General features: G+C 33.2%; 2 protein-coding genes across 2 annotated transcripts in view; one reads left to right on the top strand and one right to left on the bottom strand.

Moving 5' to 3' along the window:
* The window catches only part of LOC130446379 (uncharacterized), a 128,514-nt gene extending 111,369 nt beyond the window's left edge, over positions 1 to 17,145 (top strand). Inside the window, exons 10-11 of the mRNA XM_056782601.1 lie at positions 2,199 to 2,394; positions 11,180 to 17,145. Coding sequence (XP_056638579.1) covers positions 2,199 to 2,394; positions 11,180 to 11,532 — 549 coding nt within the window. The 3' untranslated portion in view covers positions 11,533 to 17,145. The remainder of the gene's footprint in view (positions 1 to 2,198; positions 2,395 to 11,179) is intronic.
* Positions 17,146 to 25,130: 7,985 nt separating this feature from the next.
* LOC130446511 (replication factor C subunit 2) lies at positions 25,131 to 27,593 on the bottom strand. The gene is made up of 5 exons (XM_056782820.1): positions 27,410 to 27,593; positions 27,245 to 27,356; positions 26,980 to 27,188; positions 26,726 to 26,921; positions 25,131 to 25,613 (listed from the first exon to the last, which is right to left on the bottom strand). Exons 1-5 carry the CDS (start codon positions 27,508 to 27,510, stop codon positions 25,179 to 25,181), a joined length of 1,053 nt encoding a protein of 350 aa, XP_056638798.1. The 5' UTR covers positions 27,511 to 27,593; the 3' UTR covers positions 25,131 to 25,178.
* Between the last annotated feature and the right edge of the window lie 364 nt (positions 27,594 to 27,957).

Below are 27,957 nucleotides of genomic sequence, written 5' to 3'. Positions count from 1 at the left end.
AATATTGGTAGCGAAGTTTCAACGAGACTGTACGAAATGGGAAGACCAGCAGCGCAGTGGTCGACCAAATGAGGTGACGACTCAAGAAATGTTGAAGAAAATCCACAAAACGGTACTGGATGATAGTCAACTGAAAGTGCGTGAGCTAGCAGATGTAATAGGCGTTCCAAAAAGTGAAAGATTTCTTTCTAAAAATTATCAATTTAACAATGAAATTTTGGTAAAAAAACAACTTAATCTCAGATCAGTCTATTCTCAACTGTATGCTCAGATCAACAATTGAAGTTTTATATTTGAATATCTTCGACTGACTAAAACTCAAAGAGGTAGTAAACACCCTTCCTGAATTCGGTTTTACGTCCCTGTTTAATCCATCTCATACCCTCCGGTTCCTACATATCGATTCCAAATATAATGGATGATGTGAATGCCGAAGTTAACTCAATTTTCTTAATCAAATATCTTGTTTGGAACTGTCAAAAAACACATTTTTAAATAAAAACATTCATCGCTTAACACGATTCAGTTCTTATTAATGAATCTCCAGGAATAGTGCTTCCAATTTATCTAATGATTCTCGTAAAAAGGATCTTTTAGTTTGTCCTGATTCCGTGTTTTCTTTCTCGAAAAACTCATTGCAAAAGTTGTTACTTCCATATAAACCTCGAAGTTTGAAGTTAGACACGAAATGGATCCAGAATATATATAATTGAACAAAAAAAATGAACTAGAAATGTTATAAATTACCAATTTTGAACAGAATCTAGAAGTTCGTGGTTTAGGAGATTTTTAAATCGTTGTACATTCGCTATAAAGAGACATTCTGAAAAAAATTATCATAAATTGTAATTACGCATTGAAAATACTTTTAGGAAAAATGTTATTAAGATGATTTTTTACATCATTTAGAAAGTAAGAAGTAAGAACACACCCACACACACCCACATAACATGGGTGGAACGATTTTAACCAATCTTAATGGATAATCTATTTCCATGACATGCATCTTCTGTATATCAAAGGCGTGAAGTTGCTCCTCGAGAATCCTTTGAATAGTTGTCGTTGGTACGATGAATTATCTGGCTACTCCTCATGGGAAACCATTCAAGATCTCTTGACCATATGGTATAACCTTATCTTGTATACAATAAGATTAGTATTTAAGACAGCTTATACACGCATAGTGTGTTCTTAATAGTCCTGACATCCAACGAATACAGTGTACAGAATTAAATAAAATTTTCGTACGTTAATTGTGGGATCAGCACCTAATTTATTTTGCTCTAAGGCTGGTGTTCGTATAGTTATTCATACACCTGGACCTAGTTTATTTAATTTATGTGTACAAACCTGTTTCTCGTGAACTAAGATCAACCCAAACGGATTACAGTCGCGTGTAGTACTGCCCAGAAAGCGTTCGGGATACAATCTTCTGGTCTCTGATCCAAACCATACATCAAGTGCATATCGCCATATTTTCTAAAGGTAAATTCTACCATATTAAAACTTCAAATACGATGTGATAATTATTGATGACAAGTTTTCAAAAGATTGACAGAAAATTGATATTAACAATTTAATTAGCTTCCAATTTTCAATTGAATATCACTCAGTAGCTTAATTTTTTTTATCAAACAAAAACTAAAATAATCTTATTGGCAAATTCTAAAATATTCATTAGTTCTCCAAGAAATGTTTCAATTTTCAATGAATAATTACAATTTATGATAATTTTTTTCGGAATGTCTCTTTATAGCGAACGATCTAAAAATCTACGTATCTCCTAAGCCATAAATTTTATCGAGTTAAACAAGGAGTCCTTTTTTGTTAAAAAATCGATTTTAAAATTAATTTTTAATATTGATTTTCTCTTTCGGTCTTCACTAAAGCGCTTACACCCCACAAAAACACGCGCAGTCTCGTTATTTAATAGCCAGACCTCGTTTAAGAAATAAGGATCGTCTGAAACCTTGTTGGGAAGGAATTTAAGTTCCAATACAAAGTTTTTCGAAATTTGGTGCAATCATAACTGGGAAAATTAAAAAGTAATCGAGTAATCGATCGTTCCACATCTTCCAATCCACATATTTGGAAGAAACTAGTTATCGATCTATCTCAGTCTTTTTAATTTAGGCACTAAAACAATTTTTTCTAATATCACTGTTCAACTGTATGTTTAATTATTTTTTTTGTTTTAGCCTGAAGGATGCATCAAAAAATATACGGATACACACGCATATTGTGTTGTATACAACAGTGCCGACAGATCCAGTATGGAAATAGCAGAAAAAATCCTGCAAAACTTGTGGACGTTGGACACCATTAGCACAAAAGCTGTAATTTTAGTAGCTAATAAAGCGGATTTAGTTAGATCGAGAGTAGTATCGACAGAAGGTACGTAATTCTTGACCTAAAGATGGCGTTACTTGCTTGAAAAATGTCACTGCATTAAAAAGTAAACAGTCTGTACAGCGTATGTTTTCTAGTACTTATTTGTTTTGTATTTAAAATAGCTGGGAAAAGTGTATAAAGGAGATTCGTTTTTTTTTAATTTTTTTGTTTTCTTTGTTGGGTCAAGTACATTAGAGATCATCCTCGTAGAATACAACAGACAGATCAATGTATGCCGTCGACCTGTTAATATTCGTTAGCACAGAAAAAGATCTACATAACAGAATACAGTGAGGGAATGAAATAAAATATTACAGATATACAAAAGACAAAAATAATGAAAATATCAAACAAATAAAAATATAAATACAAAAGCTTAAAAAGAAAAGCTAAAGTTTCTATGAATGAAGACATCAAAAACACAAAAAGTCTTTGGCATTTACGAAATGAATTCGGTAGTGAGTGTCTGAGTGAATCTGATGAATTTATAAGGAGCAAAGCGTTCAAATATGGCGATAAAACCATAAAAAAATAGCGTCGAACGTGAACTCACATCGCGTCGCGTAGAACCACACATTTCCGAGGACCGTAGGATGAGTGTTTGAAAAATTTCGACTCAATTCAACATTAGAGTCTAACAACCACAAACACCACATCGAAGCGAAAGGCCCAAACGTCAGTCAATGTCTTGATTATGTGTTAGCTAAATCAAATTCCAACTGCCATTGCGTATTGTCTTTTTTTTTGTCATTAAAAACACGAAAATTTTTTGGCATTCACGAAATGAGTTCAGTAGTGAGTGCCTGAGTGAATCTGCTATGTTTAAAAAGGTCAAAGCGTTCAAATATGGTGGCTAAACCATCGAGAAATAGCATCGAACGCGAACTCACATCACTCCGCGTAGAACCACTCAATCCAGCTCAATTTAGCATTAGAGTTTATCGCCTCTTGTTGACTCAATTCGAAGGGAAGGGGAACGTTCAATAAATAATGCATATCATTCAAATTTCATGGAAATACACGGGAAACACGTTAATGGATTGAAAAGAGATGCATTGCAGCACGAAGGCAGATTATTTTCTAGGATAAAGCGCGCGTTAGGTTCGATATTGAGTTGGGTAATAGTAGAACATCTGAACTACTGAAAGAAACCCTCAGAAATCAAAAATTGAACATCGACGACACGGCAGATTAATTTTTGTGCACTTGGCCCAAGGAATTCTTCTATACCGACGTCATAAAGCTTTCGGAGACGTAACTAAGCTACTGCGAGAAATTATATAGAAAAACCGTAAATTTTTGTAAATATTTCATAAATGAATGAAAATGTCAAAGCGTTTGAATCGATTATATTTACTAAATTTGCACATTTTGAACATCCCTATAGAAATATTATTATTTTTTAAATCAAGTATAGATGGAATCTTTCAAATTACCTTGGAAATACTCTTAGAACTTCAATTATAATCTGAAATTTCTGTGTCGATCGTAAGATATATAAACCCGAGGTATGAAATAACCTATTCGATTTCATGGCGCACTAATAATAAAACTGAAAATTGAATTATATTTCAGAGCTGTCGTATTAAAGTCGTTCATAATCACCAACATATGAACCTTAACATTTAACAATAAATATCTTTTTTACTAGACGTTACTTTCGAAAGAACATCGTAGAGAGTTTCATAAGTAATAAGAAATCATTCTTTATATAAAATAACAATCTATGGTAAATTTTGGAATTCTATCATAGAATAATCAGAAACTTATGAAATCACTCAATAAGTCGTGTGACTGACACACAGATGACGCTGTCTATGTCAAATCCATTTGACGTTTATGAGGCACAACTTTTAAAATGCTGTGTTTGAAATTAAATGACATTTCGTTTGATCGGAGATAAGTGACAGATATTTAAGTGAATCTCCTTTTTTATTTCTAAAACAATGAATTCAAAACATTTTCTTTTGTTAATTTATAGTTGTTTCTTGATAAAAAAAGCTCAACAATAAACGTCATCGTACAGACTTGATTGTGAACGTTCTGGTCGTGTTGCATAGTGACAAAACCGGATTAGAAGAAGGGTGTTTCACAATAATATTGCGCGTTCTTTAGTGATAAAATCAGCCACAAGAAGTAACAAGACAGGACCTGAGTCTGGAGAAAGTAATATTGCAAATGACGCACAAGATGTTGCTTTGGAAAAACTGTGCTTTCAAATGAGTGCAAGCAATCAAGAGTTGTATTTTCCAAAATGAAGTACATCCTTCTAAAAAGTGAAGTTATACGATCCCGACTGTTCTCTAAACTTTGTACCAGACCAGTTTAACATCCAGTGCAGACACTTTTATTTGAACCGCCTTCGTACATGTAAAAGACGCACAAACTTTTGGTGTTTTACATTTTTTATGAATATGTTGGACGTGATTGGAATAGTAGGATATGTTACCAAATCTATAGTCGGATTTGAATTCTAAAAATCAAGAAAAACTTCCTCAAAACAAGATGTCGTATGTGCAGCTGCAAAAAAGGAAGAATGCAAATACAAATCTGTACTATAAGTAAGAAAAATATTGGTAACAACTATGTCTATAACGTGAATTTCGTATTCGATTGCAACAAATTTCCTTCACTAGGAAGAAAAAGCTTGAACCCGTCAAGCTAGACGGGCAAGATAATCACCAAATACACAAAATCTCTGTTGGTATGCAGAAACTTTGCAGGGAGGAATTGGAATCTTAAGGTGGATGTACATGGTAATTGTGAGACCAATCATCACACATGGAGCGGTGATTTGTGGTACTAGAACTAGTCTGAATACCACAAGGAACAATCTCTTAAAGGTACAGAGATTAGCTTCCTTATGTGCAACTGGGGTCATGAAATTTTGCCTAAAACCTGCACTACAAGTGATTCTAAATCTCTCACCACTTCACAAAGTACTGGAAAATGTGGCAGAGAAAACATGGATTAGAATGTTGAGAGACAGAATCATCAAAAAACAACCAACCAAGGAACGTACATCAGGACGTTGTATCCAAAAATTTTAGCTTTAAAAAAATTTCAAAGGGATCATTTTGTTCTATAGTGAAACAGTTATAAGAGCTCCAATCTCATGGATGAATCAATATCAATGGATTCACCGGAGCGAATAGAGCAATGGAGAAGAGAACTCTAGAGCACTTCATTTGAGAGCGCTTGAAATAGAAGACGAAAATCTCTGGTGATTAAAGCCATTGCATATTCTATAGGACTGTGATTAATGGATCAGCCTCAAACACTGGATTTCCTCAGTATCGCAACAAGAAAAGGGGACACGATAGATCCTTTGGGTCGCGGTGTATACGAGACCCCAAATTTATATATCATAGTAGAATATCATTCTCTAGGTCCTTCTGAAGATGCCATAAATCGCTTCTCAAAATTTTAATGAAAAGGAATGTTGGAAAAGGCAATACGACTTTTTTTCTCCATAAAGTAGTTTTATGAAAATGATGAACTCTACTCGTACTTCGAATACTAAGGCTTCTCAAATTAGTATCACATTTCATCTATATGGATAGATTCCTGGTTCTTTGATGGTCAAACTAATTGATCTAGTTTCTCACGAAGCCCCGTAAATATTGCTTTTGAAATTCACCCTATATGTATAAAAAACTTGCCCTAAAAAAAATTGTTGGTTGGCGTATCCCTTCGAATAAATAAGCGAAAACTACAAAAAAAATAATTGTTTGTTTTCGCTTGACGTGAAGGAAAGTAGAAGAGATCGCATTGCACTTCTGCGCCATATAGTTCGGGGTTGGTTGACCCCTTTTCATTTATAAGGCAGCGAATGACACCACTAGCGGGGTCGAAGTTTCTTTTGAACTTTCATCGAAAGAACGTATAGAATGTATAACTCGATCGATGAAAAGGACACTAGAAATATAAATTAGATTCATTCCATCACTTTTCCAAATATCTTCCAGATAAATTTCCAATTTCGTTGATTTTCAAATCGAAAATTCATCTAGAAGATATTTTATTGACATCAATGGCCGATGGGATGCAAAGTAAAGTCGAGCGAATATACTTGCTATAAAAAATTGTCTACACTCAAACATCATACGAATCCCGCTATAGCGCCTTCGCCAATTTTTTAAATTCCAAAATTAGCCGGCCTACGGACCCATATCGTTCGTAACTCTATAAAAAAGCTTTTTTGTGACTATTTTTTTAAACTTCACGTCAGTTTGAGAGCGCCGCCTTCTAAGTCACGGCAAATCACTCACTAGTTATTCGAAAATGTCGCATTGAAATTTCTGATCAAGTCGGCGTTGTGGGGACACATACTTTATAGAGTTTAAGTCCGGGCTACGTGCAGGCCAGTCTAAAACTATAATATTCACCTCTTGAAGGTACTGGTATACTATCTCAGCGACATGTTCTATCGATTCTGTATGAGTCCTTGAAGAAATTCCACGCCACAATTTGATGGACCCTCACCATCTCTCTATAAACAGGTGTTTTAGAAGTTTCTGGACGATGTTTCCTAGTTAGTCGACTGTAGATTGTTTTGAGAAGTAGTTTAGACTTTGCATCTATATAAGCCTCTACATCTTATTGTTCTGTTACCAAAATACGTAAACTCCTTCCAAAAGAGGCTATTTTTTGCGATTATCGTGTCCCATTCCCCTAGTACAACTCCTTCAAGGTATTAAAGCAATATGGTAAGGGCATTCGCAGTGATGTTTTAACGGCTTGCTCGCAGAATCTACAATTGTCGTCTCTTGCCATTCCCATCATTGTAAGGTGGTATTTGACGGGGCTGTAGCCTCTCAGAATACCGACCACCAATTTTACATCGTTCCTGTCCTCAGAAAAAGGTCTTCAGACTTCTTAGCTGATATAGGGATGAATCTTTTGGATTGTCTTGGTTATGGAGTGTTTCTTCTCTTCTTCTTCCTTTTTCAATAGGACCAGGTCTTGTTCAATCCTGTACGTTTGGTCCTCTTCCTGGATCTTCCTGAGAGGCTGAACTCCAGCTCTCGTAGCACCTCTTTGGTGGTCCGCCTACAGGTCTGCGTGTGTTCGGTCTCTGGAGTGTTTCTCCAGTAAAAATTCATCTGATTCTTTAGCCATACAATGAATATTGATGTGGCTTGAAGGGTTCTGGTTCAAAGCTTTTATCGTTATTCCTTTTTTGTCAAGGATGTCTTCTTCCTTATTTCCTGGTATACCCTGGAGGCCACATTAAGGTTACTTTGTTTTTATTAACTGATGCTTTTAGAGTTTCTTCACTCTCCTACACTAGTTTAGACGTGCACTCAATAACTTTCAGCACCCTCAAGGTCGCTTGGCTATCTAAGACAATAAATATGTCTTTTTAGAGAAGTTTCTATCAAAATACTTCTGAGTTTATTTGTTTATTGCCAGCAGCTCTTCCGGAAAAGTTATAAATGATTTTCTTGGAAGTATGAAGAGCCCAATCCAGCTTTTTGCGCTAGCTTCGAATGGGGAATCTATGTCTATGCATTTGGTTTTTCCAAGACTTAAAAAATACCTCGGTGGTCAAAGATTTTCCAACAGTGAAGTCGAGAATTAATGTCTTAACGATTTTCATTCTAAGAAAGGTATCGAAATATAATTTTTCCAAAATTTTGTGATTTCCTTGTTGTGCCAGGTACTTCTGGAACCATCCTAAGCATATAATGTGTTGTACGTCTCCATTGTGGCTAAGCGAATATCTGATGGATTATTATTTATCAACTCATCACTGGAATCACTTAATTTTTACTAATATATTTCAAAAATTACTGGTACTAAATGCTGATTGGTGAATTTATAATACATTCCAGGATGTGCGATATATGAAATCATATCCATTCAATTAACCGAAATGGCCTACTGTAAATTATACAGAAAATGGATGATGTATATGTAGAAAAATATTATCTCCTTCCTGTTTTACGTTTAATACTATCGCCAAGCGTTTTAATCGCGTCCTCATTATTAAAATGAATCTACAAAAAATGTTTATCCCCGCTAACATCAAATCGGTTTATAAAAACAAGGTGGTTGAAAGTTTTATGTATCTAACTACTTATCATTGTCGTTTTGTTAATTCAAACTTCATCTTCTCCATTAACTTTTTTTTATCTTTACGGTCTCGAGGCAACATTCTTAAAAATTGTGCCGTGGACTGAACGGGCAATAAACTGCCTAATATCCGATCCCCTTCATTTCCCCCGGTAACGCCAGAGTCTTGGCATTAAACTTTATTGAGATTATACATACAAAAGGGCACTCGAATTACAATCATCCATTGTAGAGGTCACGTCGATCCTCTTTATCGAGTATTATCTTGCGACAGTCTCATCGATCGAATCGTATACGATGTTATTAATTTCCTTAACTTTAAATCATTCTTTTTGGGTCACATTATTTAAAATTCGTATTTTGAGGTATTCTCAAATTCTTCTTCTTCTTCTCATGCCGTCTTCTCATTGAACGTTGGCGACCAAGAACCAGGATTTCCTCTTCCTGCCGATTCCTTTCTTTCCCTCTATTTTGCCCTGCATTATCTTCTGTAACAGTAGGTATTTGTCGTTGCGTAAGATGTTTTTCTTACCGTCTTAGTACTTCGTTGTTGGTGATTCTGTCAGTCCATTATAACTCCAGGATGCTTCTGTAGAGTCACATCTCAAATTTCTCAAGTTTGTTGATAATTTGAGCCTTCAAGGTCAAAGTTTCCAGCAGTACTGACCACACATAACATTCCATGAATTCTATTTTGACGTGGAGGTTTAGATTTCTGTTTAATAATTGTTAACAGCTTTCTTTTGCTACCAATGCGCCTTGGTACTTCGTCGTTGGTGATTCTGTCAGTTCAGGATAACTCCAGGATGCTTCTGTAGAGTCACATCTCAAATTTCTCAAGTTTGTTGATAATGTGAGCCTTCAAGGTAAAAGTTTCCAGCAGTACTGACCACACATAACATTCCATGAATTCTATTTTGACGTGGAGGTTTAGATTTCTGTTTAATAATTGTCAACAGCTTTTTTTTGCTACCAATGCGTCTTGGTACTTCGTCGTTGGTGATTCTGTCAGTCCAGGATAACTCCAGGATGCTTCTGTAGAGTCACATCTCAAATTTCTCAAGTTTGTTGATCATTTGAGCCTTCAAGGTCAAAGTTTCCAGCAGTACTGACCACACATAACATTCCATGAATTCTATTTTGACGTGGAGGTTTAAATTTCTGTTTAATAATTGTTAACAGCTTTCTTTTGCTACCAATGCGCCTTGGTACTTCGTCGTTGGTGATTCTGTCAGTTCAGGATAACTCCAGGATGCTTTTGTAGAGTCACATCTCAAATTTCTCAAGTTTGTTGATAATGTGAGCCTTCAAGGTAAAAGTTTCCAGCAGTACTGACCACACATAACATTCCATGAATTCTATTTTGACGTGGAGGTTTAGATTTCTGTTTAATAATTGTCAACAGCTTTTTTTTGCTACCAATGCGTCTTGGTACTTCGTCGTTGGTGATTCTGTCAGTCCAGGATAACTCCAGGATGCTTCTGTAGAGTCACATCTCAAATTTCTCAAGTTTGTTGATCATTTGAGCCTTCAAGGTCAAAGTTTCCAGCAGTACTGACCACACATAACATTCAATGAATCATATTTTGACGTGGAGGTTTAGATTTCTGTTTCATAATTGTCAACAGCTTTCTTTTGCGACCAATGTATCTTGGTACTTCGTCGTTGGTTATTCTGTCAGTCCAGGATGGTCAGATTAGGTTAGGTTACGATGCTTCTGTAGAGCCACATATCAAATTCCTCAAGTCAGCAGTACTCACCATTTCACATTCTCGGTCGTTTCTTTCTAAGAGGATTTGGAGATATTCTCCTCCAACACTCTGAAATACAAACTGAGAATATAGATTGAATAGTTGTGGAGAAAAAACGCAACATTTGCGATTGTGATATAAGTTAATAGTTGTTAAATTCTCTCCAATTTATCGTGTTGGACTTTATCAAAGGGCATCTGGAAATCAATCAAACAGACAATTCAAATGAATAATTAGTTAAAAAAGCATGAAAATAATTATTTATTTTCTTTACTTTGGTATTAGAACACTATTTTTAGTAATTTTCTGTAGTAATTTGGTACCCCTGAATAACAGTTTTATTTTGACAACTGACTTGACTATGCATAATATTTTGATGAGTACTCAACGTTGACTTTTATTCTATATTCAGTCTCCTACTGAATTAATGACAAACAACACAAATTTTCCTTTGCTCTGATGGAAATACGTCGATTTGTCTGGCCAATATAGGAATTTGAAAAGACGATTTCGCACACTTCATGGTGTTTATGGGAATACCATGGGATTTGAAGATTTTGCAAATTTTGTCTGGACACCCTCAGTTCATCCTCCAAACCAGTGGAGAAGGGTAGACGAATTGGAGACGAAAATTTGTAGATGCTTCTGAAGATTTGGGATTTGTTGTATACTTGTTTCAAAAAATTTATCATAGATGGTCGATTGGATTCGTCAGTCAACAAGATGGATCGTAGAGATCCTTGTAGTTTTACCCTTAAAAACCCTCCCTCATGCACTTTTTGTTCTCAGAAAGCCTGTAAATTATTTCTCCCCCCAATATTCCTGCATTCTCTTCCTTCCCTAATGGTTTTTATCCCCTATTTGTTTTTTGTTTCGAAAACTTTCAACTCTGGTTGAAACTTTATTTGTTTCCATTATTTAATTATTTGTTTATTTACTAAAATCTCGTTTTATTACAGAAGGTAAATCAATGGCGACGTCATACGACTGCAAATATATAGAGACATCTGTGGGCATCAACCACAACGTCGACGAACTACTAGTAGGAATCCTCTCGCAGATCCGTCTGAAGCTAGAGAATCCCGAAAGGAGTCGCGATATATTCAGGAAACGTAGTTCGTCGAAAAAAAATCTAAACAGAAACAAAAGTCCAGCTTCAGGAGCGGCGACACCTACCGGTAGCTGCCAAAATTCGCCGAAGAAATATAGAGGCTCCAGAACTTCGGCCAGTTTGAAAGTTAGGAACCTTTTGGGAAAAGTTTGGGCTAGAGACAGCAAGTCAAAGTCCTGTGAAAATTTACATGTGTTGTAAACAATTGTGATAAGTATATATCTTTTGTTTGAGGTAGGTAATGATGATATTTTGAATGAGCTAAGTTAGGTTAGGTTAGGATTTATTTTGAATGAAATGATTGGTTTCTAAAAGACGGTTCAGATTTGATCGAGACAAACGCTTCGACACATTTATTTATTATTGTGAACTGAATACTTTTACTCAACTCAACCGGTGTCGAAAAACTTCTCAGCCTCTTAGTCTTGAATTTTTGACCTCCAAATGCTTCTTTCAGTAGTCAAAACATGTGGTAATTCTCGATAAATTAGCGACTATATTTGAAAGCGTTAGTTTCTTTATATACAACAGATCAACTCGGGCATCCACTACAGAATTGATTACGTACTTTAATGCCTTTCCACACTCTTAGATTGCGACCTAGTTAACTTATAATCAAACCACATCTTGAAAAGTATATAGCAGCGCCATCTACAGCGCTTGTCTCGATCAAATTTGAACCGGTTTCGTATTAATTGTCTTTTATTGATTAATTGGATCAAATAGGTTGTCTCCTATGGAAAAAAAGCCTGAGCGAATAGGAATAAGTGATTTATAACTTGGTATTAGAGATTTGTTTGTTTCTTTGACATTTTTTCGAAAATGGAACCACTATCATTATATTTGTCTTTTGCATATTTATATTCATGTTCGTCATTTTCAGTGAGCAGATACTCGATCTAAATCTTTAACTTCGGATTGTTTATTTTCGTTTTCCCACATCTTGTTCTTCATTTTTTCATTTATACTTCTGATATTGCTTCTAAATTTGTATCCAACTCCTCTTGTAATATATTTGGTTTCTTTTAATGCATCTAACAAATCTTCTACAATAACTTATGGTGTTTTTCGTGTCTATCTTCGATATAAATCCAAAAATCGTAAAAAACGGGAAGTTTTTTAAGTATATCTTCAATATAAACCCAAAATTCCTAAGAAACATGATACATTTCATCAAAAAAACCCAAAAATAGTGAAAAAATGATAGTTTTCGAGCCTATCTCCAATATAAACCCAAAAATCGTGAAAAACATTTACATTTTGCATTTTTATAATTCGAGTAGCTTATTCAAAGTAAATTTGAAAATTCCTTGCATCAGATTCAAAGTTTCCATTTAAAATTTTGTAAATTTTCTCGATGGGCTTCGAAACGTCTTTTCCTTTATCCTATGGCTTCGATAATGAAATTATAGACCAGGAACCAGCGGTAAAAAACGTTAATCATAGAATTTTCTTAATCAACGTCAATTTTTATAAAAATTTGGATGTAAGCTTTAATTAGCCCCTAATTCAAATTCTATTCTGTACCGAAAGGTGTTTTTCATTGTTTAGGAGTGAAAACTACCCTTTATCGTAAAAAACTTCGATTTTAGTATGTATTGGAGTGAAATGAAATTTAAATGTTTTAGAAAATTAATCACGTTTGATCAGTGATCAGTGATAATAAGTTTAGCTGATAGATCTATCCAACAATTAGATCCTGAATTTAGAATCCTTGTATTATCCAAATATTTCACTGAATTAAAATCTAAGACACGAAAAAACAAAAGATATTATATATGAAGTGCCTTGTACTAATTTTGACACTGTTCACATAGGACAGATATCTCAGTATTTATAAAATAGACTAAAAGGTCAAAAATACGATAAAAAAGGCTTTGAGGAAACATGAAATAGTAAAAAAACATGATGTAGGTAATTTGTTTGTTTTTCAAAAGTTATTTTAAAAAAACCTAATTATAAATTTTGAAAAAAAACAGCTTAATTTTGAAGTTAGAAACTTTTTAAAAAAGCGTTTTGTAGAGGATTTCACGTCATTTTAATTAAAACTTTTTCCATCTTCCCGTTTCGAAAATGGTGCAGCTCAAAGGGGTTGCAGATGAAAACTTTGAACTAATGTATCTCGTTCAATTTTGGTGATACGTAAGTTTGAAAAAACAAATATTTGCAAGAAAAACGAATAGTTTTTGGTTTGCTTACAAAATTTTCATTACGGAAATGTATAGTTCAATTTAATCGATCATTTTTTCCAAAATAAACATTCAAAACCGGTCAAATCACATAGATAACATTAATAATACATAAAGTTAATTACAAGTGAAATACGATTAATTTCAATTAGGGTGGTAATGGCGAGTGTATAATTATGAAATTTTTTCAAAAAAGAAAAACGAAGAAACCTTATTTTTGTTATAAATGAGTCTCTTATGCAAAAGACTTTTGAAAGGGCTCATTTTAAAGGTTTTTCTATGTGTTTTGGAAATATTTCGTGAGTATTTTCCAAAAATGTCATCAATTTCGAGTTATTTGAGGTTAATGGTTTTCAATTTCGGGATTATACCCTAAAAATAGCCAATGAGCAATAATTCAGTTATTATTTAATTCACATAGGTCCTTAAAAACGATTTTCATTGTTATTCTATCAACTACACTAAGTTATTAATAAAAAACTGAAAAAATATGCATTTTTTCAATGAAAAATAAGCAATTCCAATCGTTAATTACTCTAAAAGTACCAACTTTAGTTAAAAACTTTCGTAGAATTAGTTAATGATAAAATATGATTTAAATGAAATAAATTTTCATCTCCTCCAAGGTAAAAGCATCCTTCGGTACAGGGTAGATTATGAAGAAGGTTATAAATACTACCTCCATAGCAATTTTCAAGAAAATCGATTATGAAAATTCCACGCGAAATCGGCTTGTACCTGGCCTATTAAATTATTTGGTTTTAGTGAGAATCTTTTATTATAAACAATTATACATTGAGACATATCGAAAAAAAAAAACAATTTACTCTCGACTAAAAACCAAAATTTAATCCAGTATACTGTAATTATAAGTAGATTTTTCAAATTAGTTTTAAGATAATTCAAAAAATTATATTTGTATGTGATTTTAAGAAATATTTGTTATTGTTTTTTATACTTTCCACTAGTTAATTATATTAAAATTGTTTTTACTTTCTATAATTAAAATTTTTTGTACGTTGAATCGTATATTTCTCTTTAACATGTTCTTAATCACTAATCAAACATTCATGTACATTATTGCATCTCGACGAAAGGCAAATGCCGCAAAAAAATATTTTACTCAAATAAAGGGACAGTAACAGAGCGAAAATTCATTGAAATAATACCAAATCACGTGATTAACAATTAAATTAAAAATAAGTCCAATAATAACTCATGAGGGTCAACAAAGTCAAGCAAACTTCCTCGCCAGATTTGTACCAGCAAATCCACCAGAACTCATTCTTGGAATTCTTGGTTTATACAAAAGTGTCACTATTGCATTTTTCATTAATTTGGTCGCGAAAGAAACTTTAGAGATGAATGGAGACACCTGGAATAAGACAAACTAAAGCACATATAGATTTACCTTCTAAATATTTTACCAATCAATAGTTTCACTTGAACAAGTGCGAAATTAGACTAATGATTGACTTATTAACTAGATACGCTCATGTAGGACACCATCTTCATCTATAGGCCGATTCGGAATGGTTAGGATTACCTAGCTATTAACGTGGACAAGCCTTAAGGTTGAAACCCATTAGCAACACGCCACGCCACACCATACAACGTCGATTCACGTTGTACATTGTTGTGTATAGATTTGTATCAGGCCCAGGTTTAATTTAAATTAAATTTGAATATTAAATAGCTTGGATGCATTTCGAGTCCATCTTCAATATAAACCCAAAAATCGCAAAAAAAGGATGTTTTTGAGTCTATCTTCAATATAAACCCAGAAATCGTGAAAAACATGATGCATTTCGATTCTATCTTCAATATAAACCCAAAAATCATAAAAAACTTTCCCATATACTGGCATACAAAAGCAAAAGGGAGGCATTGACACGTCTTAGCACGCGTTGCATCTGAGAATTTTGAATCGTAGGATGATGTGGCGTGGCGTGGTGGGGCGTGGTCTGATTATGTACGAAAACAATTGCATTAAATGGAAAAACATATGCACACATATTCAACAAGTGGCGTGGTGTGGCGTGGCGTGAGTTTGGGCCCTTATAGTGTTGTAATAGTGCTTGATTAGCTTTTGAAACGATATGAGCTTTTGAAATTTTCTAGTGAGGTGTACAAAAGGTCTATCAAAAGGCTTTTGTGCTCAATGATCACTCACCTTCCACGTCTGAAAATCTGGGCAGAAGAAATGGCGATAATATTAGACCGGAGGGGCCAGTAAATAGTTAAATGGTTTCCTTGGAATAAATTGATTCTTCTCGGTTTTTCCGTCGTCGTTTTCCATTATTTTCAAAGACATACCTGTGTGATTTTGAAAAATCCGTATCCGTGAAATGTGTCACTGCTTACCTCAAATTAAAAGAGATAATTATCACATGGAGATCAGCAAAAACGTCCAGTGGGGACATTTTTGAGTCAACGTTTGTCCAATGGTTTAGAAATGGGTTAAAAAGTTAAAATTTCAAAAATATCAATGATTACATAATTTTCACTTCATAAAATCATAAAAAAATGAAAAAAATAGTGTTTCTAAAGCACGATCGTCAAATTCAAAGTATGCGGCAGTGTGATAAATATATAATTATACAATCATTGATACAAAATAAAAAAAGGGACTTTAGGACAAATTTGCAAAAAAAAGTTTTTGAGGGCATTAAAAAGGCCTTCAAGGACCTCACTAAAAGCCCTGAAGTACATAAAGAGATGGTTTTAGCATCCTATATATTGGTTGGAGACAAAGTAATTTCGATTCTGATCAATGAGCTTTCATAAGCTCATAAAACTTCTTGTCCTTGTCAGCAAAAAACTGAAGCAGTTGCGATTGAATATCAACGTCATTTGTGAAAGTTTGATCATTCAAACTTCGAAATAAATGGTAATCAGATGGTGCCAGATCTGGGCTGTATGGGGGATGCGGCATCACTTCCCAGTCAAGCTCCAATAGTTTCCCACGAGTTTCTTTCAGATTTGACGATTCTTGACGTTTTCCTTTGGTTGCTTCATCCAGTTTCATTAATTATTGACAGTAAACATCAGAATTAATCGTTTGGTTCCTTGGAAACACCTCAAAAAACACAACATCTTTCTAATTTCATCAAACTGACAGCACGAGCTTTTTTATTGTTTTTCAGCTTTCTATACGGTTTTGTGATGGTTAATCTTGTTTGCTTCATGATCGTTGTGTTGAATGAATTTCTTCCAATTCGTGAGGTGCGATCCTCTTCAATTATGACTTTGATTTGGTCATCATCAACTTCAGTAGACCCAAAAATAAATAGCTTTGGTTTCAATCTCAGGTTTTAGCTACAGCGCCTGGACTATATTATGCTCCGGGCGTAGCTTTAAAACACAATTCAACTTCTTGCGGTATTTACTACCTAAAACCCTTCGGTGATTGGACTATGTGGGGTTGCATCAATGTTTTTTCAACCATTCATAACCATTCGATAAATGTCTGTGAATTAAAAATAAAACAAAAAAAAATATTCAATCAATTTGGGTCCACCTTGTTGATAATAGTGTATAGAAATTAGATATTAACATCAGTATAATGTATTTATGAATTGATTACACGTTTCGTATTTACTTAATACAAGTATCATTACTACAAAAAACGAGTTAAGTTCATTTTAAATGTGTTTTTTTGAAATATTAAATTTCGTTGTAACATATTTTCACATAAATATTCATGGACTGGATGTAAATTGTCGAATATTTATGTAGAAAACCTTTTGATTTATTGTAGATTTTATCAATCAAATATAATAGAATAACCTTAAAGTTAGGCTATTTGACCAATTTTTGTTGTGCCTTCTTTTAGAGGCTTAGTAAAATGGAAAAAAAACATATTTTCATCGTAATATCAGTAAACTATATTTTAATATCAAGCTTAATCTACTGATGTCGTTAGCTATTCTGAAAACTACGATTACCATAAACGAATATTTCCATGCATATCCACGCGCGATTTCTCTCGCACAATGTGACGTCACGTTGGAATCAAAATATGAGCATCGATTATCCGGATTAATTGATGCATTTCAGTGTCCGCATAAATAATTTGGACTGGGTTTTCAAACAAAAAGCAGCAAATAGAATCTACAAAACATCTTTAAGATATTTTTTTTGCTAAAGACTACTACAATACAAACACCTTTTTTTGTAGCTAAATCTCTACAAAATCTACAAAAGTTGAATGGTGTCAAACTCTAAAGCTCTAGTCACTTCATGGCTTTTACTAAACAAGTGGGCTCTTGAGAATCGGTAACATCGTTTTCTAAATCAGTATCTTCCTCTTCCTGATTATCGTTCTTCATTTGCTGCATAATTTGTTCATCAGAAAGAATCTGATCACCAAGATCGTCGAAGATTTAACCAATCGTTTATATTGGTATTGCTACATTCCTCAAAACCTGGTGCTTCTTCAATGATTTCTCTTATTTCATCCGGATTACCTCTTTCTTGTGGTTCATAAGGATCATCTGAATTAGTATCACCACTTTCTTGCGAATCTCGTGGCTTAGGACGCAGCTTTTTCTTTTATTGATGCCCAAACATACGCCGCCTTGTAGAATTCAATTTCTTGTAGCTGCTTAGCACAAATTCTACACCATTCTCAATACCTAGAAGCAGCATTTGAAGCAATTGCTTTCTGCGGAAACGTATTGATGTTCCTATCACGCCTTGGTTCATTCACGTCACATTTGGCGGAAAAAACAACACATTGAACTTGCCATCATGTAAGCTCTGATTGATGAGTTGATGTATTATCCATATTAATATGTTTTTTGTTGGTTTTTCTGTTTCCATCCAGGAGTTTTTTTGATTTTTATATTCAACAGAGGACTTGATTATGCCCTTAAAACATCTAGTGTTCTTTGCTTTCCCAATAATAAGCAGCGGGTGCCTGTGATCACCAGTAGAGTTTGCGCAAACCATGGCTGTACCAAAGCGCCGCAGTTTCCCTTTTAGAAACAAGGCTTTTTCCAGTTGAGACCTTTCAGAAAGGTATTTGCACGGCTTTCCAATTAGAAACACGGAGCACGACTTTTAAATACCTACTCCACGTTTAGAATTAGTTAAGGGCTCAATATTTTACAATGCAAAAAAGTGCACAATCATTTACCAATTGAAATCAAATCTATATCATCTTTTCCCGCATTTGGTAATAATTTGACGATATATTTTTTCAGGAAAGTGCCTTCCAATCTGAGAAGCTATTTCGTCCTGCTGGATCCATGTTTTTTTTGTTAGAATTAAAGTACTGTAGACAGTACGCACTGAAAATAAGTTCGTACTGTCTTTTATTTGAATTTGGCCGGTGTCTCAAAAGAAAGCTCATCATGATATTGCTGATTGCGTAACTCGAGGAGTGCTCGGAATATGTCAATTTGTAGCCTGGTTCTTGTAGACTGTAGTGCTCGATTGAAGAGAAAATGGGCATCCAAGGTCTTCTCAAACCAACTGAAAAGCGATTGACACGTCAAAAAGCTTCTGGAATTCAAACCACAAACATCTGAAACCTCTAAATTGACTGCGGTATCAGTTATAGTCAATTAGAGCATTATGTGCAGATGTTAGACGAATTCTTCGTATCTGAACTGTGAAAATTGGTCTCCGAGAATTTTTTCTCTGTACTTTACTTTTAGCAGTTTATCAAAAAAATTGGTTCAGTACCAAGAAGTTTAACACCCAATTTAATTGCAGGATATAATCTCATAAAACGTAAACTGTTTGGAACTAACGAAAGTACAATGAGAATTCGATAGATTCGAAATGATTTGCTACTATTCTGTATAAATCCACTATATGTTGCCTGTTGGTGGTTAAACTCTATGGATAAACCTTCAAGAATACTTTTCAAACTATTTTTGATAATTGAGTCAACCAATAATCCTTATATTCATATTCTAATCAAAATATTCAAAATTAATATTTGAATTCGATGTTTTTGTAGCTGATTAATTTCGTTTTTACTTTGTTTTATTCAATTATAGATGAAAATATGTTTTTACTTTTCTATCCACAATGTTGTAGAAATTAACCAAAGGACTGAATGCGATGAAATGATCTATTCCATATCTGTGTGTAATCATTTACTGTATCCATTATTTAAATATATGTATAGATACTCAGTTAATAACTTTGTAAATAATAAAATAAGTTAGTGGAAAGCAATAATTAAAATTATGAAATTTGATTAAAATCATTCGTTAGGATTCGTAATAAACACAGCTGTATATTTTCAAGCTTCCCTGTATAATAAAACTAGCGATAACAATGTGAAAACCTCACAATGACAATTCGGCTTTACTATTCGTATATTGGAAAATCTGCACTTGAGAGTTTTTGCTTCGAAATAGGTCCAAAAGGTGCGTACTTTAGACCAATTTAAAAAAAAATATTATACAACACATCTGTTAAAAATTTAAGAGTTAGTACAGGCGAATTTGGCGATTTTGAGCTAAAATTGTTGCGAGATTTTGTGAGATTTTGATTTTCAAGATTCTGGGAGGTTTTGGGATACTAAATAAGTCTAGTAACTCTTATTAGAGGCACGGATTTTCGAAAATTTTGGGACTTGAAACTCAAACAAATTTTGAATCGCGAATAACTCGTAAACTAAGATTAATTCGAAAAAAAGTGCTGAAGCAAAAAATGTAGAATAGGAAATTATCTACAAAAAATTAAGTCCGGTATTTGTTGGTAACCTCAAAATTTTCACCTTAAAATAGGTTTATATACTCAAAAATACTTTGAATCACGAATAACTCGAAAAAAAAAGTGCTGGAACAAAAAATATACAGCACAAAATTCTCTAAAGATTGGTCGGTAAACATGTTTTCCTAACCTCAAAATTTTCACCGTAAAATTTCACTCAAAAATATTTTGAATCACGAATAACTCGAAAACTATGAGGAATTCCAAAAAAAACTGCCGTGATAAAAAATGGGTCATGTACTCAAAAATACTTTGAAACGTGAATAACTCGAAAACTACGAGGAATTCGAAAAAAAATGTCATGACAAAAAATATAGAATAGAAAATTCTCTACAAAAAAGTATCCTAGGTATTTTATCTTAACCTCAAAATTTTCCCCTTAAATTGGGTTCATGCACTCAAAAATATTTTGAACCGTGAATTCCCGAAAACTTTGAGGAATTCGAAAAAAACTGTCGTGACAAATAATGTAGAGTAGAAAATACTCTGAAAAAAGTATCCTAGGTATTTGTTCCTAACCTCAAAATTTTTACCTTAAAATGGGTTCATGACTCAAAAATATTTTGAAATGAGAATAACTATGAGGAATTCGAAAAAAACTGTCGTGGCAAAAAATGTAGAGAAGAAAATTCTCTACAAAAAAGTATCAGAAGTATTTTTTCCTAACCTCAAAATTTTCATCGTAAAATGCGTTCATCAACAATAACAACAATATAAAAATCGACTTTTGTCAGCTTAGTACTTTGAATTTATTCCATATATATGAACCGCATTGTATATTAATGAAAATAGATTTGAAATCACATAAATAAATATTTATTGTGATAATGAAAAATCACGAAAATATTATTTACAAAGTTATTGGGGATAAACGTGGATTTTCAATTGTAAGTATTTTGAAAAAAATTCTGAATGTTACCTGTATCTTCCAAAATATTTAAGCAAATGTCTTATGTGTTTAGCTTCTAAGATTATCATTACTATTTACGTGCCAATATTTTCTCATGTCACTGTACTAAATGTCGTATTATTTTTTGTTATTTAGCAACAATTTTAGATTCAAAACAAGTTGAGTAAACGAAAACTATTGTGGAAAATAAAGAAAATAATTGATTTTTCAAATGAAAACTCAAGAAAATACCGCATAGTTGTTTCCGTCTAAAACAAACCGACATTTGTCTTTAGAAACTGACTTCTTCAAAAAAAAGCGAGATTTATCTGACTGTATTTTCTTTGAAACAAACCGACATTTGTCTTTGGAGACTGTTTTTGACAAAATAAACCGACTAAGTTGGTTAGGTTTATACCATTACAACAATTACACTCTTTGACGCGAATTTCGACAACCAAGTTATCGTCTTCAGAGACTGGAGTCTCTGTTTTCATCTTCAATGTCTGAACTGTAAATAGTTTGGCTTTTTAATGATGCTCGACCCTGCTTTACTTCATCACACAAATCATCTAGATCGTTATCGTCATTTTGATTAAAAGTGTAGTAATTTTTTTGTTTTCTCTATTTTCTTATGTTATTTGGTTCTTTTTTGGTAATCCTTTCCTTCGTTTCCTCAAGTTCGTTTACATCTTTGGTAGTTTCAGCCTTGCTTTACTAATTCAGCTAGTTTTTTTGTTTTTCCTTTATTTCAGCGACCAATCGTATGGATTTTTCTCCGAAACTCAAAAAATTTGGAACCCATCGTGTCGTTATTTCGCGGCCATCTTTGAACGCTTCGGCCCATTTAAATACCGTAGATCTGCACAGACATTCACTACCGAATTGATTTACTATACTACACTGTTGAAAAGGACTCAGCTAACACTTAATCAAGCCACGATTTTCGATACAAACAGTGTCAAATATGATCTCGGATCATATTTGAGCTTACTTCGTATTTTCCTGAAAATTATGTTCATTCTAACTCATACTGAGCACACTGTTTACATCACCACTACACTAACATTAAAAATTACACTGTTTAACGCGAGTTTCGTTAAACAAGTTATCGTCTTCAGAGACTCATTTTACCTGAGTTGGTTACCGAAACGCGCGTTAAACAATATAATCGCGAGTGGTAGTTTAAACAGTATGTTCAGTGTAAATGTCACCAGAAGTTCCAGAAATACCAACTTAAACTAGAATTTTTCAAGTTAATTTCCTAGTTTAGAAATATTGAAAATTAAGAATATCGATTTTCTCTTTTTTCCCTACAAGTTTTTGATACCACTAATTTTGAATCTAGCAACGGCAGTTCGGTAATTCGGGTACATGTTAGCATCTATAATTAGATGAATATATAATTTGCTCTTCCTAAATCATCAAATATTTACGTATCTCGAACGTACAATAAGTATTTTTTCTAGTGGGTCAATATCATATTTTTATATAATTTTTTGAATTTTTGAAATTAAAAATTGAGCTTAGAGCACTATATAATTATATTCAACTGTCACTACTAAATTTATTATCAATTACTACCTTATATAATCGATTAAAAACGTTAAAAAACTAATTTTTTACAGTCTATCCCTTGTATGTTTTGTACTTGCGATTTAATTCATTAGAGGACAGCACTGGTTCCTTCCTGTATCATTAAATATTTCAGAAGTGACTCCATAACCCGATAAACGATTTCTGCAATATAACTCGCAAGAATCTGGTGGTGCGTGGTCTTGTATAAAGGTAAATTCGTCTTCAATGAAGCTGATTTATCTATCAGGTGTTACGCCTCTTCTTTCGCACCAGGTCGGTTTGTGTTCCTCGATAAGCGCAATCTGCAAAATCGCTTTCTTGGTCTTGGGTACACTCCAATCGCTACCATGAAGGCATATTCTGGAATCATCTGAGAACAAAACAGATCCCAACAAACGTCCAATTCAGATGATCTTGAGTAAGCAAAAATCAGGTTTACTTGACGATGATCTGGAGTAAGTTTTCGAACCAATCGCAAGTGTTTTAGGATTCGAGTTATTTTCCTGGACTTCCACAAATAATTCAAGACTAAAATCAACCAAGTCGGACCAGCCGTTTTCGAATATTTAAAGTCGAAAGTTTACAGCCTATTTCTATGTACGTAAATTTATATAAATAGTAAAATATTGATCTACTAGATAATACGTTTACCTAAATTAGAAAATAAAACAAAGAGATATTAATTTATCTCTTGATTTCAAAGTTTTATTATCGTCTGTCTCCCAGTATTTAAATTTAAGTAACAACAATAAGTTTTGAGTTATCTTAGATGGTATGTTGTTAAAATCAACATACCAGGATACCATTTTTGAGTCCTTTAGTTGATCAAAATCAACACGAGTGCTAAAAGAGTTTGATGGTAAAGAAAATCAACTTTTTTCCATGTGTCAACAACCAGCGCGTTTATAAAGACAAGAAGACGAAGACAGACTCTTGAAACGAGTTGCATGGAAGATACCAGAAGGCAAGAGGTAAATAGTTAGACCAAAAAACGGTGGAGGGAAGTAGTAGAAGAAGACCTTGGAGACAAAAACATCCAGTTAGGGATAGAAAGAAGTAGAGAGAAAATACAAGGCTATGGACCTAAATGGTTTGCATGTAACAGTCGTTGTTGAATTATTACCGTTGAATATGTTGATAATAATGTTCTATTAATAGATACTTTGAAATATTTTTGTTGTTACTTGAATTATGAAACCGTTGTGTGGTTTTAAATGGAATTTTAAATTACTATTTTAGTCCTTATTATACGATGCACAATTTGGAATTTTGAAGTTTGTAAATTTATATATTCTAATGTAAGTCGGATTTGTAAAATAAAATTTTTCTGTGAATGTAATTATTGAGTTTTATTGTTAACCTCTAGGAGATTCAGTTTTTTTTTTCTATTTACGATTAAACGGCAGCATCAATGAGGTGAACCATGACCCTGAGTACTGTCCTGATTCTTTTCTTTATAAAGAAATCCTCTGAGAAGAGTTTCTCAAAATTTAATGAGTAAATATTTTTCTTCAATATTTGAACAACTTTGAAGCTTCGTTTTTCCGGAACCATGACTCTAAGTACTGTCTTGATTTTTTTCTTTATAAAGAAATCCTCTAAGAACATTTTCTCAAAATTTGAGCTCAATATTCCATATATATCAGCCTCTGTGATTTTTTTAATGAGCAAACGTTTTTCTTTAGTATTTGAACAAATTTGAACGCTCATTTTGCCGGAACCATGACCCTAAGTACTGTCCTGATTTTTTTCTCTATAAAGGAATCTTCCAAGACCACTTTATCAAAATTTGAGCTCAATTTTCCTATTAACTTAGCGTCAGAAATATCTTGAATGAGTAAATATTTTTCTATAATATTTGAATAACTAAAGCCTCGTATATTCAACACCGTGACGTGATAATAGGGAATAATAATTTTAGTTTTTACTGACATAATTAATGAAAAATATATGAACAAAAAATGAGAAAATCTACTAATGAATCACCTCAAAATCATTTATTTGCATATTATAAGACTAATATAGATATATAGATTCGAGTAGAAATAATATCGAAAGAACAAAAATTCGGTACGCCACCTAACGAAAAATCATATAAAAAAAGTGAAAAAGAAGAATTTTAATCCTTTAATTATTTATTTTTACAATTTTTCATATTATCTACAAGCAGAACGATTTTAAAGGGTGATAAGTATCGAAATGGACAACCCTGTATATATTTGAGTGACCACTGTGTAACGAAACCGAATCCAGTTGGAATTACATCGTTAATTTTGTACGCCATCTATCGAAAAATCATGTAAAACATCGTCAGAATTCTGCCTCTTGCACCCTTTCCGAAATAAATTGAGTTTAATGCATTTCAAATCTTTTTTTTTTCAATTCTTTTGGGGTAAAACCAAACAAAGTAAAATTTAAATATTTTATTTAAAAAAGAATAATAAATAATCATGTTTTTATATAAGATTCCCTCCTTTAGCTACTTTACACATCCTCGCCAATAACCCCGACATCTGCATCAACGAACATAAACCGTCGACTACCCTCTGATGGGTTAAACCAATTTCCTTTATAAATTCCAATTTCAATCCTTCCTCCATATCCATATTCTTACAGACTTTAAATATATTTTTTATTATATCCTCGGCGGCGTATCCCAAATTCCACAACAGCTCCACGACTTTATAAGCTTTCCTGATATCGCCTTCGATGCAATGTTGCAACATATCTTTAATCAACATCGGATGCGGTTCGTCGCACACTTTAAACACATTCTCGGAATTGACTTCTCCGAATCCGTTGTGAGTCGATTGGAGATTATTCAAAGCTTGACGCATGTCACCTTGGGCTGTGAAAACTATCGCTTCGAGACCGTCTTGGGTATAATTTACCTGGTTGGTGAATATAATCGTTCATTTATTTATTAATAGACAATTTTCATTGAATAAAACGACGAAATCGACGCAAAAATAACAAATATTATATATATACGAGGTACTTTCACAAAGTAAAACAAAATATTTTCAAATTTCGCGGGTTTAGAGTCCGAATGTCAAAAATTGGTATGACATTTTAGCAAATGTCTATCGTTAATCTGTACATGACGTAAGCGTTTTTACAATGGCCCACGAGGACGTTGAAGATAACGAACGACTTGAACGTCAATTGCCAAAAAAAACGTGAAAATACTGAAAGAATTTCTATAGTCATAGTTTGTGTTTTTCCGACTGCAGTAGGCGTAATAGCGAAAAGCGTTCTTCGAATTTGAACTAATGATATTCGTCCAATTTCTACAATCATAGTTTGCGTTTTTCTGACTCCAGTGGACAAAATAGCTAACAGCGTTCGACGAATTTGAACGAACGGCATTCGTCCAAATTTGTAAAATTGCAATTTGTACATTTTTGGCGTAAGTAGATGAAATTCTTTCGTGCGAATTTTCACGAATGGCATTCCTAAAAATTCGTAAAATTGCGTTTATAAATTATCGGCGTCATATGAAATTCATTCGCGCGAATTTGTATGAACGACATTCGTCCAAATATGTTAAATCGCAGTTTGTAAATTTTCGGCGTCAGTAGGTGAAATTCGTTCGCGCGAATTTGTACGAATGGTATTCGTCCAAATTCTACAATCATAGTTTGTTTTTCCTACACTATTAGGCAAAATAGTGAAAAGCGTAGGGCGAATTTGAACGAACGGCATTCGTTCAAATTCGTAAAACTGCAGTTTGTAAATTTTCAGTGTCAGTAGGTGAAATTCGTTAGCGCGAATTTGTACTAACGGCATTTGTTCAAATTCTAAAATCACAGTAAGCGGTTTTTTTGCACCAATTGGTAAAATACATTTGAGAAAATGCATTAGCACATTTAAAAAATTTGGAACAATTGTAAAAATTTAAGATTACTTTTGAGCGCACCTCGTAAAAACAAAATTATTTGAATATATGTAATAACATTTTTTTGATAGGAAAACGATAGGTATAAAATGAAACATTTCTTACATTCTCTTTTTCACATATATGCAATATTCTAGCCATAATTTGTGCATCACTGAGCCTTGAATATCTCAATATGGCACAACGAGATTGTATAGCTTCAATCACTTTTTCACTATAATTACACGCCAAGGCGAAACGAGTTGTGTTACTATATTTTTCCATTGTTCTCCGAAGTGCTTGCTGAGCTCCGTCTGTCATACTGAAACAAAATTTTTCAATTTCTCATAATTTTTGTTGAAAATATGAAAATTCGATACCTATCGACTTCATCTAAAATGATTATCTTGTGTCTACCGGGTGGTAACGTAACTTTTTGTTGAGCAAACATTTTCACTTTATTTCTTACTATATCAATTCCTCTATCATTAGATGCATTCAATTCTAGAACAGCTTCTTTAAAAGCTGGTCCTAACAATATCTTAGCTAAACAAAGAATTGTCGTTGTTTTACCAACACCAGGGGGACCCTAAATTATATATAATATTAATAACATTGTCATACAAATAAATAAAATCTACTTACTGCTATAATTATATTAGGCACGTTTCCTTGTTTTGAAAATATAGATAATCTTGTGATGGTATCTTCATTTCCCATTATTTCTTGAAAAGTTTGTGGTCTATATTTTTCAATCCTGAAATAAGACCGCTATAAACAATGACGAAAATGGATCAAATATTGTTTTACCAAGGTAAATTACAATGTTTTTTTATCGGTTGTTCTTCGTTTTGATAATTAGATGTCGAAGGTCCAGGCATAGGTTCATCTATCAATTCTATACTTTCCATTTTTTCAATAATATATATTTAAAACGTGAAAAATAACACAACATCCAGCACTTTGTTGATGATTGTTGAATTTTGACAGTGACAGTTGATTTCCCTCCAATTCTTCTACATTGTTTTAGTTGTATCTTTTGATATGTCAAAATTAAGATAATAATTCTGAAATAACCCTTTTTCAAATTTTTTTTTAAATAAAAAATAGTTTTGAGCACGCTTTCTTGTTGATGGTATTAAGTCAGTGAAGCCCTAAATAAAATTATACATTATACAAGCACGTCTTCACTTTCAAATATTCTCAAGGTCATTCATAACAAACTTTGTATTTTGAAATTTTTAATAAAAGAATTGATTCTAAAAATATTAAGTATCATGAATGATGTACATGCCTCTCAAACACAATAATTTCATCACATTTAAAACATGTAACTATGTTTAAGATCAAAACTTTTA

This window comes from Diorhabda sublineata, chromosome 7, assembly GCF_026230105.1.
Source record: "Diorhabda sublineata isolate icDioSubl1.1 chromosome 7, icDioSubl1.1, whole genome shotgun sequence".
NCBI lineage: Eukaryota > Metazoa > Arthropoda > Insecta > Coleoptera > Chrysomelidae > Diorhabda > Diorhabda sublineata.
Note: the sequence above shows the minus strand (reverse complement) of the source record. Positions and strands in the feature narration are given on the sequence as shown.